Source organism: Pagrus major, chromosome 6, assembly GCF_040436345.1.
Source record: "Pagrus major chromosome 6, Pma_NU_1.0".
NCBI lineage: Eukaryota > Metazoa > Chordata > Actinopteri > Spariformes > Sparidae > Pagrus > Pagrus major.
The window spans coordinates 5,148,788-5,166,689 of record NC_133220.1 but is presented as its reverse complement, the minus strand read 5'-3'; the positions used below and the strand labels follow the sequence as shown (position 1 = coordinate 5,166,689).

The following is a 17,902-nucleotide window of genomic DNA, read 5'->3' as shown; positions in this document are numbered from 1 at the left end:
GCAATCTCTTCTCGACAGAGGACATTTTTAATAGTCTACTGCGTCTAGCCTCAAACAGAAGCGGGGGAGTAGGGGGGCGGGCGAGCGAGGAAAAGACGAGTGCAGACAGAAGAGAGAGAGAGAGAGAGAGAGAGGGAGAGAGAGAGAGTGAGGGAGGTAAAGGTGGGGGGCAGACAGAAAGACAGGCAGAGGGTGAGATAATGAGATAGAAAAAGGATGAGAGGGAGAGAGAGAGAGGTGGATTTGTTATTCTTGCAGGGTGTTGCACAGACACAGACGCAGACAGACATTACCTCACACAGCTGCTGCAGTGAGAGGAGAGGGTGACAGCGTGTGTGTGTGTGTGTGTGTGTGTGTGTGTGTGTGTGTGTGTGTGTGTGTGTGCAGCCAGGCGTAAACCTGTTTGTAATATCCTAAAGCACAAATGTCAAGCTTCTATCAGAAAGTGTTTTCTCGGAGAGCAGAAACTCGGCTTTATATCAAGTCGTATTTTTTGCAGCTTTGGTGATTGTTTCTATCAGGTTATCCATCAAATTTGACTCGTTGTAACGAAGTCCGACATCAAGATGATCTGACAGGTTGTAAAAAAGGAGGCAGTTTAGTTTAACCAGATAATCTGATAACCAGTTTATTTGGTGGTAAAAACTGAAAGTGAGCACGCACGACTCTTTATTGTTTGCCTTTGTGTTTCTCTTCCAAATAGGTTTTAGCCAAACTGGGGGGTTTGTTTAAAAGCTGTTTGTTTGCCTGCCCGCTTGCTGACATTACTCATCCTGGTGAATAAACAGTGGCCAGCAGCAGTTTGAAAAGGACAGCTAAGACTGAGGACAGCGGCAGCGGCAGAGAGGATGGATGTGTCAGTCGTGCTTATGCACCACTGATGTGTAACGTCTGGTGTGAATCTAAGGTCAGACATGTAAAGTATGGTCTGATTTTTGTATGAAGCAGAGCTCGGTAACGCTGCACAACCCCAGATAAAAAAGATTATAGAAAATCTAAATTGCAATGCTGTTGTAACAATTTGTGGGAGGTTGTACGTTGGACTCAAAAGCAGACACCGAGACAGGGAGAGGGTTAAAGGAAATTTAATTTGAATCGCTCTAGTAGTGGGCAGAGGAAGGTAGCTCGGGCTCAGCAGGTGGCTCAGCAGGTGTACTAGGCTCACAATGGCGTTGGCTAAGGCTTTGTTGAAGGCTCTGCTGAGTGAGACACAGAGGATCCACAGCGGAGTGAAGGCTGGAGGCAGAGGTGCTGGAGGCTGGGTGGCAAAAGAGCTGGAGCTTGGAGGGAGAAAACTCACTGGAGAAGTCAAGACGCACACTTACAAAACGTGGAACAACAATCGAACAACAGTCCTACAGCGCCAGATGACATTTTCAGTTGCCAAAATAAAATGTTGGCAGCTCACGATTCTGCAAACCAGAACGTGGTACGCGTTGATACATACGCGTCAAATCACGTTCACATTACAGGTTTATGACTATAAAGGAGCTAAACACTGCGATATTTAATCAAGCGCAAGTTGTAGTCGACTTTATTTCTTTGCAAAAAAAGGCATTGTGTGTTTTGATACTGTCGTTTCCCACAGGGAACAAACTGAAGCCTCTTCTTTGATGGCGTGTTTGCAGAATCCTGCCTTCATCTGAGAGACAGCTGGGGAGGAAAACCATAAAACCTCACCTGAACCCTGATCCTCAGCTAACCCCTTGTTGACGTCAGGACCCGTGTACCAGTTTGTTTCTTTGTGTTTGCTCACCTCTCTGCACTTCAATCGACATTAGGGTTCCCATGTACACACAAACACACACCCACGAACACACACATACTGTACACAAAATGCAGCCGCGGAAGAGTGGGATTGCTCAAGCCTGCCGTTTTTCAGTACAGGGCTAAAGTCAGATTAGTGCTAGTCTGTCTGTCTGCTTTCACGGAGAAACATGCTTAATCCCTGTTTAATCCCACCTGCAACGGGATTGGCCACCGCCTAAGACTCCGATGGCTATTACCCCGAATGCAGGCATTAGACACAGACTACCACACACCTGGGCCGAGAGGCGTACATACACTGGGGGGAGAGGGATGTAAAAAATAAAAAAATAATAAAAAAGATTCTATTTGTTTTGGCAGTTCTGCGTTTGGCTCGCTCGCTAATAACGTATGTCGAATTGAATTGAATTGAAAAAGAAGGAGAGAAGCAGGAGGATCAGTGGAAAGAAAAAAAATTACAGCGTGAGGGATTTGGACGGGGACGGAGACACGGAAAGTAAGACAGCTGAAGGAAAAGATGAAGAGAGAACATCAGAACCATGAAAACGAGAGAACAAGCACAGAATGAAACCATATCGACACTGAAACACGTACAAGATAAAATAAGAAAAGACAAAGGGGTGGATGAATATGTGTAAAATAAGACAACAAAGATAAGAAACTAAAAAAAGGTGTTATAGACAAAGAACAGTCGTGCTCAGAGTGACTACCTCATTCAGTTTATTTGACATTACCTCAGACACGTGTTAAAAAGGTGTCCAGCAGGGATGCATGATCATATTTGTTGAGACAGTCTTTAAAATGAAATATCGGCATCAGCCTCAATGGTATGTTACGTATGTTACATCACTACACGACATTATGGCGTTCTAAACATAAGACCCGGGTGAACGCGCTAAATTCGAAGTGATGACGCGTTATCAACATCCGGTTGGGCGCGTAAGTTTGGGATGCGGTCTATTCAAGGAGGTTTTATTACTGGACACAGTGTTGGAGGTGGAGCCCCGTTCATTCCTATGAAAGCTGCTCAGTGGTGTTTTGAAGACAGAAAAGTTCGACTTCCCGGCTACGAAAATACCTGGAAAATACCTGGATCACTGACCGAGCCGGCTAACTTCCAGTTTAGCGCCCGGCTAACTTGAATGGAGATAAAATGATTTAACTGTGTGGCTCTTCTAGACTTTCCAAATGTTATTGGACCGAATGGCTCAAATTCTGAAACGAGTCATGTCTCGGGGGTTCTGACGCTCAAAATAATTTATCCACCGTTTTAGAGACGCTTCTTTCACAATGGGTCTGTTGTTGTTTTCTCTTCTGTTTCAACTGTTTCCAGCGCATTCGTTGCGCTTCAGATAAAAATCACAGGCGGGCTGTCTTGCCTGCGGGAAGTGGGAATGGAGTCAATATGCGGTGTACCGTCGCTTAAAAACCTGTGTAGACCCGCTAATTTTAGTGGAAACGCTGTTTCACAGTTTGTTTATACATGCAGTCGTTTTTCTGAGTAGGAGGGTTCACTGATAAGCTGATGATGCTTTGATTATGGGCAGACGACACAAACCATTGACCATGTAGTTTTATTATTTTGCTCAGTGAATGTGAACATTTGGAAAAGCATTGTGTTCCTGCATCTGTGAGTGGGCCATCACAATAAGAGTAGACATAATAATGTGTTAATTCAACCGCAGCACCTCTAATTAGGTGCAAAAGAGTATGTGCATATCAATATCCTGCCAAAATGAGTTGGAAAGTATCAGCACATCGGCAAAAATCCAATAATGAGCACCTGTAGTGTCGACGATAACATTCAATTTTTCAAAAAAGACACAATGACATGTCAGAGCAGGAAAAGCACGAGTGTAAATGAGACAATGGATGATGGAAGACTTTTATTTGGATGTTTTGGTTTCAGGGTCTTGCACAAACAAGGATATTTGGTACAAAGAGTATTGAACAAGTTTCGCTGCTGTTAAATGCACTGAGAGTCTGTTGCTCAAATTCATCCGTCATTGTGCCATTAAACCACCGCAGAAGAAAAGTAAACACTACACAGGTAATTAAAGAGCATCAGTTACACCTCAAACTAACAGAAATGATGTGGAAATGGTGTTGCGATATTTTGACTTCTTTTTATTGAATTTGCAGTGTTTCCACACAGGGTTGGATGTAACTGTATCCAGTGTCAGTGTCTGAAACACCTGAAAAGAACAGAGCCATTGCGAGTGTTATTATTAAATAGAAAAGTTTAATGTAAAAAAAACAGCCTTCAGTGGTCTTTAATGTAAACATGGTGAAGATGCAAGACTTCAGGTGCTTGGGTGACATCATACAATCTGCAACACAGTCTCCGACAAATTAAACTTACATACTAATTTTAATAAATTTAAATAAATAGGGCCAGAGCACCGACTTTATCACTATTAATATATTTTTTTCTAAACTCAGACACATTTTCCAGTGGCTTGAGGTGCTCAAAAACTCACGAAACTTTGTGAAAAGTCATCAAAGTCGGTGTACCTTTACATCTGATATGGGTCTCAGGCGTGGGCGTAGGGAATTGGCTCGATGGCGCCCCCCAACCATTTTCAAAAGTCAGCTTCCCCTTATGAAATTTGGTACGCAGATATAACATCCCCAGACTTAAAAAAAAAAAAAAAAGCCTCTTGGGCCAATACCATTCAGGATACCCAACAGGAAGTCCACCTTTTGGAATTTACTATATTATATTTATAACATATCTGTGAAGTTTCAAAATCGACACACAAATCTAAACATTCAGTAACAACATATTTCATTTGTTTTCTCTGTGCAGCTCCTTCTGCCAACCTAACCAAGGCTTGTGTTTTTATGATTACGTAAGGACAACTTGCTAAAGGTTTGGACACGACTGTGGGCACATAAACTGACTTGAAGCAGAAAACAGGTGGTGTTTACCTTTAAACTTTTTTTTACAGATGATCTTTTCCTGACCTCAACCGTAGCGTATTAGTAGCCTTTACAAATGCAGGAGTGGAACATCGCTCTCCGATGGAAAGTCTGATGCTTCGCACAGCCGCCAGCCTTGACTTGCCAGTCTGGTCATGGTTGCAATCAGAATATGTCTTTACCAAAACAACTTTGTAATGTGAAGGCCATCGCTCTGCAGCTTATCTCGCAACCATCAAGATGGCAGATAAAACGATCGCTACCTTGATAAATTTCCACGGTTTTAAGATCTTATGTGAAAACAGCTGTGCATTGTCCCGGCGTCTGATAAGCCTCCAAACTCAGGGATTACTCAAACTGGTGTTCCTGGATTGTATTTCATCTTCTCACCAGTTCCCTGAAACAACACTCCCACCTTCCCCTCCCCACCAGCAGAGCCCCTTCTTGTAATCTAGTGCCACTTTCCGTCTAAACGCCTCAAAGACAATGATAAATAGATACACTCACTCTCAATGAGAGTCAGACAGGCAGAGTAAGAGCGAGTCTTGAACCCAATGATTCACCCATTTCAGTCTTCAAAGACAAGCTGCAATAAAGAGGCAAAGACAAGAGACAAAGAATGACCACACCTGGGTGTCCGCGTTGGTGACTCAGCCCCTTTAGACGGTAAACTGACTCACTGCCAGCTCGACTATCATTGTCTGAGCCTGCTGTCTGTGCCAAGGCCCCTTACAGATAACACAGACTAATAGAGGAGCTCTGTCTGTTTGGTTTGTACTGCGTTACAAACATGTGCACGAGAGAGATTCTCAGGAAACAAAAAGTGTTGAACCAGCCGGCGTCCGCTCACTTTACACGCACCAAAGTGCATTAAAACGTCATTTTTATTATCCCCAAAAGCACACGATCGCAGCGACTACTCCAGCGTGAATCATCTTTTTAAATAAATGGGACACAAAATTATCCCGAGACCTTTTCCACATGTTTGCATGCTACTATTTTAAAAAATGTGTTTATCTTTGTTAGCCTGCCAAAAACATTTTTGAGGACTATTTTAGTGCACCAACAAACATTAACATGGTAATATGTGTAAATTCATGTAATGTGATGGAAATTAGAAACAAGCACATTTGAATTCTGAGAGGAGCTGCACATGCTAATTCATTATGCTAATGAACTTTAGCATGCTAGTTTTCTATGTAGCATCACCCACATCTGTCAATGGTTGACATGTTGATATCTACGCACCCACACATATATAGACTCTGACATTTTGTACTAATGAGAAAATGTTAGCATGCTAATATGCTTGTTACCTTGTTAGTTTGGTGAAATCAGATTTAAGCCTGAAGATCTCTGCAATCACATGAGCTTTAACTCTCGAGTTCACACTGGTGCCTTAAGCATTATAATCAAACATGTTCAACCTTTATCTCTCGTAAAATAAACCAAAGTCTCAAACAGTTATTAGGATTTAGTGTGTTGCCATTATTTTGTCCACCCTCTTCTCAGTCCTTGTGTCAGTGCTGCTGGAGTCCAGCAGGGGTCAGCAGAGGCTCTACACTGTGTTGTGCACCTTGTGTATTGAAATTAGTAGTTAACAGGCTGATAGGCGGACCTCGTTTAACTTTATAATCTGATTTAAGTTTGGCTGAGAGGTGTTGCCGTACTTTTCTGCTTATATCAGTGGCAGTCGGGGTGAAGCAGTCGTCACAGGCTGAGCTTCTGTTGGATGATTCAATCTGGATTCATAAAGCACTGAAACAAACACGATAAAGGCTCAGTTGACACAAAATAAAGAAAAAAGTACTCCTAGGTTTATTTGGTGAAGTTATGAGATTTCTTTGCTTTAAGGTTTTAAAAAATGACAATTCACGTCAGAATCTGCATCGATGGGACGTTTCATAGAAACAATGTACCGAAGAACTAAATCCTGAAAACTGAAGATATTTCATTGTAATCTGGTTGAACAGACCCTTTAATAAGTTAGTTATAATCCCCAGTGATGGAATGTAACGAAGTACATTTACTCAGTTACTCTGCTTTAGTGCAAATTGAGGTACTTTACTTGAGTAATTTCCATTTTCTGCTATTTTATACATTTTGGTGGCAAATGTACTTTTTACTCCACTACATTTATTTGATAACTAAGTAGCACACTTTTTTTTACTTAAAACAAACCAAACACTTCTGTAAACACGTGTATAATCTCCTTTTCCTTGTGATTGTGTTTAGTATGTTAAATTACTAATCAGATACTTTAAAGGAGCAGTCTGTAGTTTTGGGGAAGAAATTTTGATCAGAAGAGAAAAATCTTCATTGACTGATTTTTTTTATGCCTAAACAAACTAAATAAACAAACTATCTTTGTTTTCATGACTGAATAAACCAAATAAACATATAAACTGGCCTTAAAGGACAACACAATCTCATACTATCTACATGTGGCGGACCCTGCCACCTTTCCGGCTTCAAACAGTGTTCTGGGGACCTTATATTCCTCTGAGAACAGCTTGTTTATTCAGTTCAGAAAAAAATAAATATTTCTGACTTTGTATTATTACTTCATTAATATTGTAAATATATAAATATAATATTTTACCACCATATCTTAACTTTTACTCACAATAATCACATATACCAACCAAAATAAATAAATAAATAAACAGAAGCTGCTGTAATATTGAGTTATGTGTCATAAACATCTAGTAAACGTACTCGGTGTCTCAAAGCTCACAGCCCAGCAGCTGTATCTCTGCCTCCAGATCAGTTTTTCTCAGTTTCGATCAGCTTTACAGCAGATCGTAACGTTTTCCTTGCAAAAGTTTAACTTTTTTCAAAATGTTCTATTTTCTGTAGCCACCGAACAATAAATTCGGGTGGTATATTTTTCCCTTCCTACATGATTATGGCCTTTGGCGAGTCCAGCTGGGCAGTAAAAGCACTTAAACATGCAGCTATAAACTCGAGCAGACCTAAATTGAAAGTTGCCTCAGATGAGACATGCTGTTACAGTCTCGCCCCTATTGGTCCCTGGGGCCTGTCAATCACGGAGGTGACGTAATGCTGTCTGGCTTCGTTGACCCACACACACACACACACACACACACACACTAATAATCAACATTTTGAGTGTGTTTTTACAGCACTTTTGGGTTTATAAATATTTTAAAAGTCGCATGGATGTCTGGATACTCGTGTCCGCTGTTGTAAAAATGTTGGACTACGGCGTTAATGCGTTTTGCCTGCATGTCAGTTAAACATGTTAACTCGTAATGAGAATGGGGGGTTATATTTTGGCAACATATTTGGAGTAACAATATAATGTGCTTTGTTTTCATGTTTTGTCGCTTCACGTTCATGCCACCCCGATGTGGGCCGTGCATTAGTGAAGGACGCAAAATAAGGGTGAATACGGCAGCAACACACCAGTGGAAGGTTTTCACTGTGAAGCTGCTGCAAAGACTGTTGAATCTGAGCCTCAGGAGTTAGCTACTGAAGGCTAACGCATTGCTTTTACAAACTGTCTAAGTCTAGATTAATTTCCGCCAAATCATCCACAGATGAATCTGAAAAGACAACACAAGACGGAGGTCAAAATAGACATTATATTCACTGTGAGCAAGTCACATTTGACATTTTCTTTGCATTCTGATGTTGTCTGATGATATTGTCGTTTGGCTTCGGAAAACTTTGGTTGATTAATGATTTCAAGCTAAATTAATAACTTATGAACACCGATGAACGCGTGCAAATCAATGTCAAGGTTTTCTCTCAATGATAACTGAAATTAAAGGCTGTTGCTGTCGGTCGCTGATGAAGATGCAGCTTGACAGCTTTTAAAAAGGCAAGTAAGGCGACCTGGAGTTAAAATGATTTTGTCGTACATATTGATTCTAGTTAATGGTTAAAATGCGTTTTGTGCGTCACAAGATGTTCCCAGAAGGTGCAACACCCAGTGGGACCACCACTACTACCGCTAATGATCTTTGATTGGGTTCAACCGGGCTCAGCAGCCTCTACGGACATCATGACCGAAGGAGACAGAAGAAGATAAGAAGAGAAAAGGAAGTGACAGAGCAAGTAGCAAAAGACTTGTGTACTGTCTGTTGGCAAGACTTTTGTGTAATAAAAGACAGATGCCAAGCTAGCCTTCTGACTGTCAGACTAGGCTAAGTGACATTAGCAGGCTTGCTAAGTTATAAACTTGATATAGTTGTGAGCGCGACAACAGCGTGTTTGTTCTTGTTCTTCTTTGTTTGTATCGGCTGCTCACAAAACACAGCTGGAAACCTGGGTTTGTATTCACGCTGGCGGCGTTGTTCTGCTCAGAAACTGAGGGGGCGCCAGATCGCTTTAAAACGTGAATCCTCGCACGTTGCTTTAACGTTACCTTCTTACAAGCAACAATTAAAGTAATTGGTTTGCACGAAGTAACTCCAGAGCATGAATTAGTTATTGTGTGAGCGTGTTTTGCCGATGCAGGACCATAATTGCTTGTGTGCACGATGTCTAGTTGTATTTGTTGTATGAATTAGTCATTTTATGCACTCATGAGCCCAAATTAAGTTTTGTGCGCACGAATTAAGGAACATCTGAGCATCTTTACCGACAATTTATCGATCCGGGAGTCCGTTTTACGCACAATTTAGACACCTGACGGGCCCGGTTATACCCGGTCTTGCGATACGTAGAGCTCTCAGCACATAGGCTGCATCATAACAACGACAGATTATAGTTTGTTTGTTTGTTTTTTTCTTTTATGCATGCATGTAAAAAAAAAAAAAAAAAGTGTTAATAATTTATGAGCCATTAGCGGAAAAAAAACTTCCTCTTGCTCAAGGTCTCGTATGTTTTTTTATAGTTATTTAGGTGATGCAAAAAGCTAATAAATAAATAAATAAATAAATAAACACATAAATAAATAAATAAATAAATAAACAGACCCGACATGTCATCGCCTTTTATCTGCTGCTGCCCCTGTCTGTCTGTCTGTCTGTCTGTCTGCAAGTGGAAATTGGAAATGAGAGACAGACAGACAGACAGACAGTGTCACCGAGAGGAAGAGAGAAGGGGGGAGGAGAGAGGGAGGGAGAGAGTCACTGAGAAATCCCTGGAGACAGAGAGAGAGAGAGAGAGAGAGAGAGAGAGAGACAGAGAGAGAGAGAGACAGACAGGACCAGACAGACGTCCGCTTGCAGTTTAGTCGCCGGTCACTCGGCTGAAAACACGGAACCATTACGGACGGAACCGGACATCTAAAGTCGGTTCAACTACAATTTTTTTTTTTTACATTTTTTTTTATTAGCAGCGTTTTTCAAAAACTACATTCAGCGGCTGTAGCGACACTTCTGCGGTGCACCAGGAGACAGACAGACAGACAGATAGACTGATTTTGGAGGAAGAAGAAGGAGAAGAAGAAGAAGAAGGAGGAGAAACCGGAGAGAGGAGGACGGACGGACGGACCGGAGGGGAAGGAGAGGAGGCTGGAGAGAAAACAGAGAAGGGAGGATTTTTTTTTTTTTTTTAGGGGGGAGTTTGGTGTGCTGTTTTTTTTTTTTCTTTTCGGTCTCCCTCCTCTCCTTCTTCTTCTTCTCCTTCTTCTCCTTCTTCTTCTTCGCTTTCTCCCCTCCAGTCCTCCTTCTCCAGGAGCATTCATGTCTGACTCTGGGAGCCCTTAAATGTTGAACTTGATGGGTGTTTTAAACGCCACCGCCGCCAATGTCTCCTGTACTTGTAACTGCAAGCGCTACACCTCCCTCCAGAGCATGGAAATCAGTGAGTACGCAACTTGAATTTCGCTACTTTTAAAGTCGCCACTCGTTTAAATCGCGACTGTGAAGTTTCACGCGATGTTTTTTTGATTATTTAGTTAAAGGAGGTGGTTTGGGTCTCATCGGCTCGGCTGTACACCTCCTCACAAGTACAGAAAGGGGCGAACATTTACCTGATTGTCACAGTTTGTGGTGTGTTAACACTGTTTGGCTTGAGTGATGTTTGGTTGTGTCTCACTTAATGTTCCCACTCTTTCATTTTGAATGTATTTAACGTTTAATGTGTGTAAGTTGAGCTTTTATAACGTGACAACCTTGATTATTCACCAACAACCCCCGTTAAACGTTAAAAAACACAACAAAAAACTATAGCAACTAAGCTAGCAGCTAAGTTAAATCGCTAGCTTAATTAAAAAGGACGCGAAGTTTTTCCTCCTCCTCCTCATTTTGTGACTTATCGACGCTTGATTTTGAACTTGAACCAAAAACCGCAAGCTTCACATCTCTTTTCCAGCAGAGCCGATGTGAGCAAACCTCCCGTGTTAACTCACGTATGCGATTTTCAGGCTGTATTTGAGCTGTTTTATCCGCTAAATGAGGCGAAGTTTGACAAATTGTGTGATTTTTCAGTGGGGGTTCCGTGCGCCGTTGGCGTTGTTGTCTGCTTCTGATCTCAACGTCGCTTCATTTGGGGGGGGGAAAAAAGACATATCTGCCTTTTTAACGGGGTAAAAAAGGACTTAAAGTGTGTTTAAACTACCGGGAAGTCACCGTGGGGGACGCTGGGAGCGTGATATCGGGGGAATAGGTGGGTTTGCTCGGTGTAAAAACGGGGGAGAGTTGGGAAGTTTTGTCGCCGCTTCGTCATCCGGGCAGAGCCAGACGTCTGTCTAGCCGTCTGCGTGCGCGCGTTGTATATGCGCGCGTGCGTGTTCATGTGTGTGTGTGTGTGTGTGTGTGTGGTCGTATCCGGGAAATCCCTGTTTGTATATGTGTGTTTGTGTGTGTGTGTGTGTTTATATACGAGTCTGCTTTTTATGTGTGTTGTTTGGTGAAGCAAGGCACTGCTGGTAATGTATACAGTGACAGTACTGAGAGCTGTGTGTGTGTGTGTGTGTGTGTGTGTGTGTGTGTGTGTGTGTGTGTGTGTGTCCGGCTGAAGTCACTTGCAGGGCTGACTCAGACACCTTCAGAGGTGAAGCAGGCCGGATTCAAGACAATGCATGCGAGGGGATCGACCGATGTGGCTTTTGTTTTTTTTAAGGGCTGAAATCGTCGATACGTGGGGCCGATATCCACCTGCAGTAAAGCTGAAAATCTTACTGTCAGAGAGTCAAACAACAAGCGATGGAATAAAACTGAGTACAGTTTAATCAAGTTCTTCAAGTTTATTTGTTAAATTTAGTTACTAGTTACTTCAGTGTTTATTGTTGGTGTTGGGCGATGTCTGCCGAATTGGCGTATGAAGATGTCTACAGTGGAACATGGTGATGGATGATGACATCGTTGTTTATGAATCTGAGGCAGCGTGTCCCCTCGCTGTTGTCGTGAGGCAGCAGTTGCGTATTAGCTCATCGTTGTAGCAGCCGCTGTTTCCCACCGTTGCTCTGACAAGAATCTCCAACTGTCGCCCTGCAGAGGAAACTGTCTCCCGTTACCACCGACATACACCCCTGTGCCAGGTTTAAAAGCGTCCTCGTCTCTGCACCGCATGTCTGTTACTTAGCTTTGTTCAGCCTCATATGCATCAAACAACATTGGCCAACTAGCCAAGGAAGCTAAGAAAACTGTATAAAAACGTCATGACTGAGAGAAACAGAGGCCCACATGAACAGAAACGCTGCTGCCACAACTTTAACCGAGTGTCTTGGGTTCTCCTAACTGGTTTAATAAGAAAATAATAAACAGGACATGGAGACGTAATGTTAGTGCACTGAGCAGCAACATACTTCTTTTCATTTCCTCTCCCCACATATCAAAAACAACAACAACTTTTGCCCTACGGCAACTCTGAGGGGACACGCCACTTAATTGTGCTCTCTGGTGGGAAGCCTTTTAAATCACGATGGTCAGGGGTTAGTAGTCGATGGCTTTCAGCCATCGGCGATTGGACAATGGCGTCGTTCATCAGCTCAACCCTAGTTTATAGGCTATTGATTGTGACGTGTTACCGATCGGATAGTGTTGAGGATGGGACACTCTCTGTCCAAAGTAGCACAGTTTTTAAATTTGTTTATTTTATCAGCAATCTGACAAAATCACCAATACAGATGATCAGAAAAATGCTGAATATTGACCCTGATAATCGGCCAGGCCTGTCATTAGTCTGTCAGGAAACTGAGCCTATCACAGTCCAAGATATTGTCTTCAAATGTCTTTTCTTTTGTCCTAGCAACAGCTCAAAACCCTAACATATTCACTTTAAGATCAAAGAAGACAAAGAAAACCAGCCAATATTCACATTTGAGAAGCTCTAACCAGGTAGAGAATGATCCAAAATGATTATTGTTGTTGCAGATTAATTTCCCGCAGATTGACGAATCAATTAATCTAATAATGGTAATACTAGAAGTAGCAGTAATAGTAGAATAGCTGAAACTATGACCGATATTTGCATTACAGACATATGGGTTATTCCTTTCAGTGCACTGATGTCATTTTGGACAACACAGTTTATTATTAAACAATAAAATATCCTGCGTCCATTACGTTAGTATCTTAAGTGGTGTTCAATGACATAATGTTCATGTATATATTCTGTTTCTAAAGATTTGCTGCTTTATTTTGCTCTATGATTTTTTGCTAATCGTTGCAGCTTGATCCAGTGAATAGTAAACATAATAACATACATTTGAAGTTACTCATAATGGAATGGGAGCAAGCATTTAGCCTCATGAAAGCCAGACTACACTTCATGAGTTCAGTTTGCGCACATGAATCAAAACAGGAAAAACATGCACAGAGATGGATTCAGCCTTGAGGACCTTAAACCTTGTGAGTAACAATTATAGACCTCAAAAGAAGCGTGATTCAATGACTCCTTGGCCTTTTTCCACCTATGATTTATTTAGAAACGGATTTTCTTGGGTGGTTGAGGAGATTTTGACAGGTCTATTATGACTTTCCAGGTTTTAAATTTGGAAGAAAAAAATAATTGAGAAGCCAGTGAGTAATGTGTTCGCATAATCAAGGAGGGGTTCATGCTGGTGTCACCGGTCATCTGTTTGCCAGGCAGCCTGCTCAAAATGTAACTCGTTGTACGTACATGCTTGGTGAGCCTTGTCAGACCAATCTAAACACCAGTAACACCATTATACATGATAGTCATAGCATATTCATCTACCATCTTAATAGCAATCTTATCAGTGTAATAATGTAATTATATCTGCAAGGGTAGTATTTTTAGTAGGCTTAATAGTAACATAAGTAGCGGCAGTGGAACGAATACCAGCACTAGTATCAGTATCAGCACTAGGAATGGTTTCAGTACTGTACTGTCAGTCGTGCAGGAGTACAAGATGTAGTAGCATTTAGGGCTGCAAGTAATGTTTATTTTCATTATTGATAAATCTGTCCATTATTTTCATGATTAATTGACAAACATTTAGTTTAAAAAATGTCAAAAATGTGTATAAAAAGGTCATCATACATCACAAGATGCCAAAGAGGCATCTTCTTTGTCGTCTGATGACAAAGAAAAGCAGCAAATGTTCGACAATTTGCTTGAAAAATAACTTAAACGATTAATTATCAAAATAGTTGGCAACCAATTTTCTTTCGAGTGAGTACTATTGCAGTATTATTACTAGTATTAGCAGTAGTAGTAGCAGTATACATGACATGGCCAAAAGTATGGGGACACTCGAGCGTTGCATCCTTATACGACAGTCATTCCAAAGAGTCTCCACTTTTTCAGCAGCCCAGTGAAGTTCTCCCAGACCAAACAGGGAGAACCACTTCCTTATTGACCTACATATGGGGGCATTGTCATATTGAAACTAGAAAGAGCCTTCACTGTAGTACAAAGTACAGTATTGTCTGAAATATCCTAGCATGCCTAAGATTTCTGCATAGATCATTGAACAGTTGTTATGTTTACAGCAGAAGTAGTAATCAATGAGTGAAATACAGATCATTGCCTGGACTCGTAACAGAAAGAAAAGATAAGAGTGCAGGCAGACATGCACAGACAAACACACACACACACACACACACACACACACAATTCCTCTGTCTGAGAACAGACATGATGTTTAGTCTGGAAGACAGAGGGAGGGAAACGTAAACCAAAGAAGGAGAGGAAAGACTGTGGGGACAAGAGAAAGAAGGGAGGGAGAAGAATATATCAAAACTTAAAAGTCAGAAGAGAAAGGTAGATAAACTGAACGAGAGCGAAGAGCAGTGGAAATAAGCAAAACAAGAGAAGGATTCTGGTGAGGAGTTGAATGTTTTGGCCTTTATTAAAAAAAAAAAACAGGATTTTGTTCAAGGTGTTTCAGCTTTACTGGACATTATGCAGCGGAGTGTGACAGGAAAGATGAAAGACACAGTGAAGAAAGTATAACAGAGGATAATCCACGTTATACACTTGAGATGCGGTGATCAAAGGACGGTGTAGACATGATAGAAAAAGCTGGAGCTCCCTAGATTTGTACTTCAGAAGATCTCTAGATGCATAAAAATCTTTCATTTTAAAAGGTCATCCAAATGAAAGAAATAGGACTTTTGTGGAGGTTTTTTTCCTTCATTTTATTCATGTTTTAATCATAATACAAAACCCAACAACATGTCTTTCCAGATAAGAATTATTTGTAATGAGCATTCATAATCAAGGAATCCAAAGCAAGATGGCTAGCTACAGCCCAGTCACCAAGATAAAATGTTGGCAGTTAACCTTTCTGCAATGCAATGATACGCTCACATTTGTTCATGTCATATGTGCACCATATTGACATTTCTAATATACGTGCTATTTGTTTTCTGACCTGACTTTAATACTGGAAAGGGGACGGGATGGTGGTGGAGCTAGACAACAAGGCTGCCAAGCGAGTGACCAGTTCAAGACTGCGTTTCAACCTTTATAAGTATTTTCCCACTGGATAGTTTTAAGGAAACCTCAGGACTATTTCCTGCTGTGTTTGTGCCAACGAAACTGGGTGTTTCTAACAAGACCTCTGAACGTTTCTTGCTGTGTTTGTGGCGACATAAACGTGTATTTTAAGCCAAAATATGATCTTTTCCTAACCCTTACCAAGTGATGTTTGTGCCTTAACCGAACCAGATCATAATCACAGCATTGTCACAACATTAAATTGAAAATTGAACCTATAAAGAAATGTAAAGTTGAAACTTAAAGAAATGTAAAGGTTTAACATAGACGTGGTTTGCAGAAACGTACATTGACGACATTTATTCTGGTGATTGGGTTGCTAGCTGTGGCTGCTTTATCACTAATACACCACATAGCCTAAAAAAACAATGGCAACTCAACTAGCTGAGTCCTGGTCACACAAGGAAAAGGCCAGTTCACTAAGGCTGTTATACATTACGACCCACCTGCAACAGCTGCATTTAAACCGTTTAAATACTTTAAAGTGGTCAAACTTCCCAGACTTGTAAAGGAGCTGCAGAGACCTTGACTCACGTCCAACTACCATTCATCTGTCTCTCTGTCTCTCCCGCACATTGTTCCTCATCTGGATCTGTGAAGCTGTAATTGCAGGGTTACATATACCTGTTACACCCTCTGACATATAAGAGCACACACATACACACACTAATATGCAAAACACATCTGTTCTGAGCGGCAGTCAGACATCGCTAGTCAAAGCACATGACATCAGCATTACTCACAGGCTAGCCATGTGTGTGTGTGTGTGTGTGTGTGTGCGCGCGAGTGTGTGTATGTGTGGTGAAGTCATTGCTGGTATCAGCTTGTAAGAATCATTTCCTACCAGCAGCTTGGTTTCCCTGTGCATTTGTTACTACATGTCTGGCCTTCTTGACACCAACACCTCCACAGTCTGCCTCTACAGCCAACATAAATGTTACCCACAGCGTTTGTCTCAGTGTGTGTGTGTGTGTGTGTGTGTGTGTGTGTGTGTGTGTGTGTGTGTGTGTGCGCGTGTGTGTGTCTGTGAGTTCAGCTGGAGGGTAGTGGTATTTATTTTGGTTATTGAATTCGAGGAAAAGAGTCAGAATGTTCCTCCGTTGAAAGGAGGTGACTGCAGCAGCAACCGCAAGAAGGAAACGCTGTGACACATTCCTGTAACTGTTCAGCTGCAGGTTTGCGACATTAGCCGATGAGCAAGACGCTGAAACTGTAGCTGACGCTTCTTGACTTCATCGTTGTCGGGTTTTGTCTCCAGAGGTGAATAATGTGTTGATTTACGGTTGGTGGTTGTTTGTATTACATCAGATCTGAAAACAGTATCACAATCTGCCAACTGCAACTAACGATTATTGTCATTGTCAATTATTGGTTAAACATTTTCTTGATTGATGAATTAGTTGTTTTGGTCTGTAAAATTTGGGCTTTTCTTTCCTTCAAAATCACTCAAACAGATTAATCAGTTCAAAGATTTGTTGGTGATTAATATGTTATTTGACAACAGATCAATTAATCAATTATTCATTCCTCTATTATCAAATCCTGATGCCTTTTAATTCCCTTATCGAATCCATTGCAGTTCAGCTCTAAACACTGAAAACTTCAAATTAGCCTAAAGCATCAACTCAGTTTTTACTTGCTGAGTGGGCAGAAACATAATTAACAGCTCACAAGTACAACCTGAAAATGAGATGAGCAGCAGAAGATATTAAATGTTGATTTGATATTTATTGGACACACTGTCCACTTGGAGATCTCACAGATTGCTGCTCACAGTCTTTGGCTGAGCACAGACGCCGGCTTGCAGACAGCGCTTCCCTCCAACCAGACAACAGCCAAGTCTCACTGTGGCCTTTTTGGCAGGTGACACAGGGCATTAATGTTAATTAATTACAGCTTATGTAACACCAGAGAAAGTCAGCGCCGGCTTTAAATGAGAAGCCTGCTTACCTGAATGTTCTCAACATTTCCAATAAACATCTGATAGAAAACATCTATACTGTAGGTATATATAGGTTGACATCATTTTCTGAACATATACTGAATATGTACTGCAAATGTCTTTATCTGCTTCCTTTAACAGTTTTTTGGAAGTAAGGTTGATTGAAACTGCGATTCGTAATAAGTTGACGCAAATATCGCAAAGGGTTTATACGCTCACTTGAGGTGGTATTTGCCTTTTTTGAAACAATGAGTTAATGTGCTGAATGGGAGACGGAAACAATTTCTGAATAAGGTCTGCCGTAGCAAACAGTTATCTCACATGGCTGATGAGCTGACTATTTCGGCTCTGAAAGAAGAAGAAGAATTCCCAGACTAATTTCCACAT

At 41.3% G+C, this 17,902-nt stretch overlaps 1 protein-coding gene across 1 annotated transcript in view; it reads left to right on the top strand.

The window, feature by feature from the left end:
- The first annotated feature begins 10,266 nt into the window (after positions 1-10,266).
- pmepa1 (prostate transmembrane protein, androgen induced 1) overlaps positions 10,267-17,902 on the top strand; it is a 36,800-nt gene continuing 29,164 nt past the window's right edge. Inside the window, exon 1 of the mRNA XM_073468602.1 lies at positions 10,267-10,467. Within this exon, the coding sequence (XP_073324703.1) occupies positions 10,371-10,467 (97 nt within the window). The 5' untranslated portion in view covers positions 10,267-10,370. The remainder of the gene's footprint in view (positions 10,468-17,902) is intronic.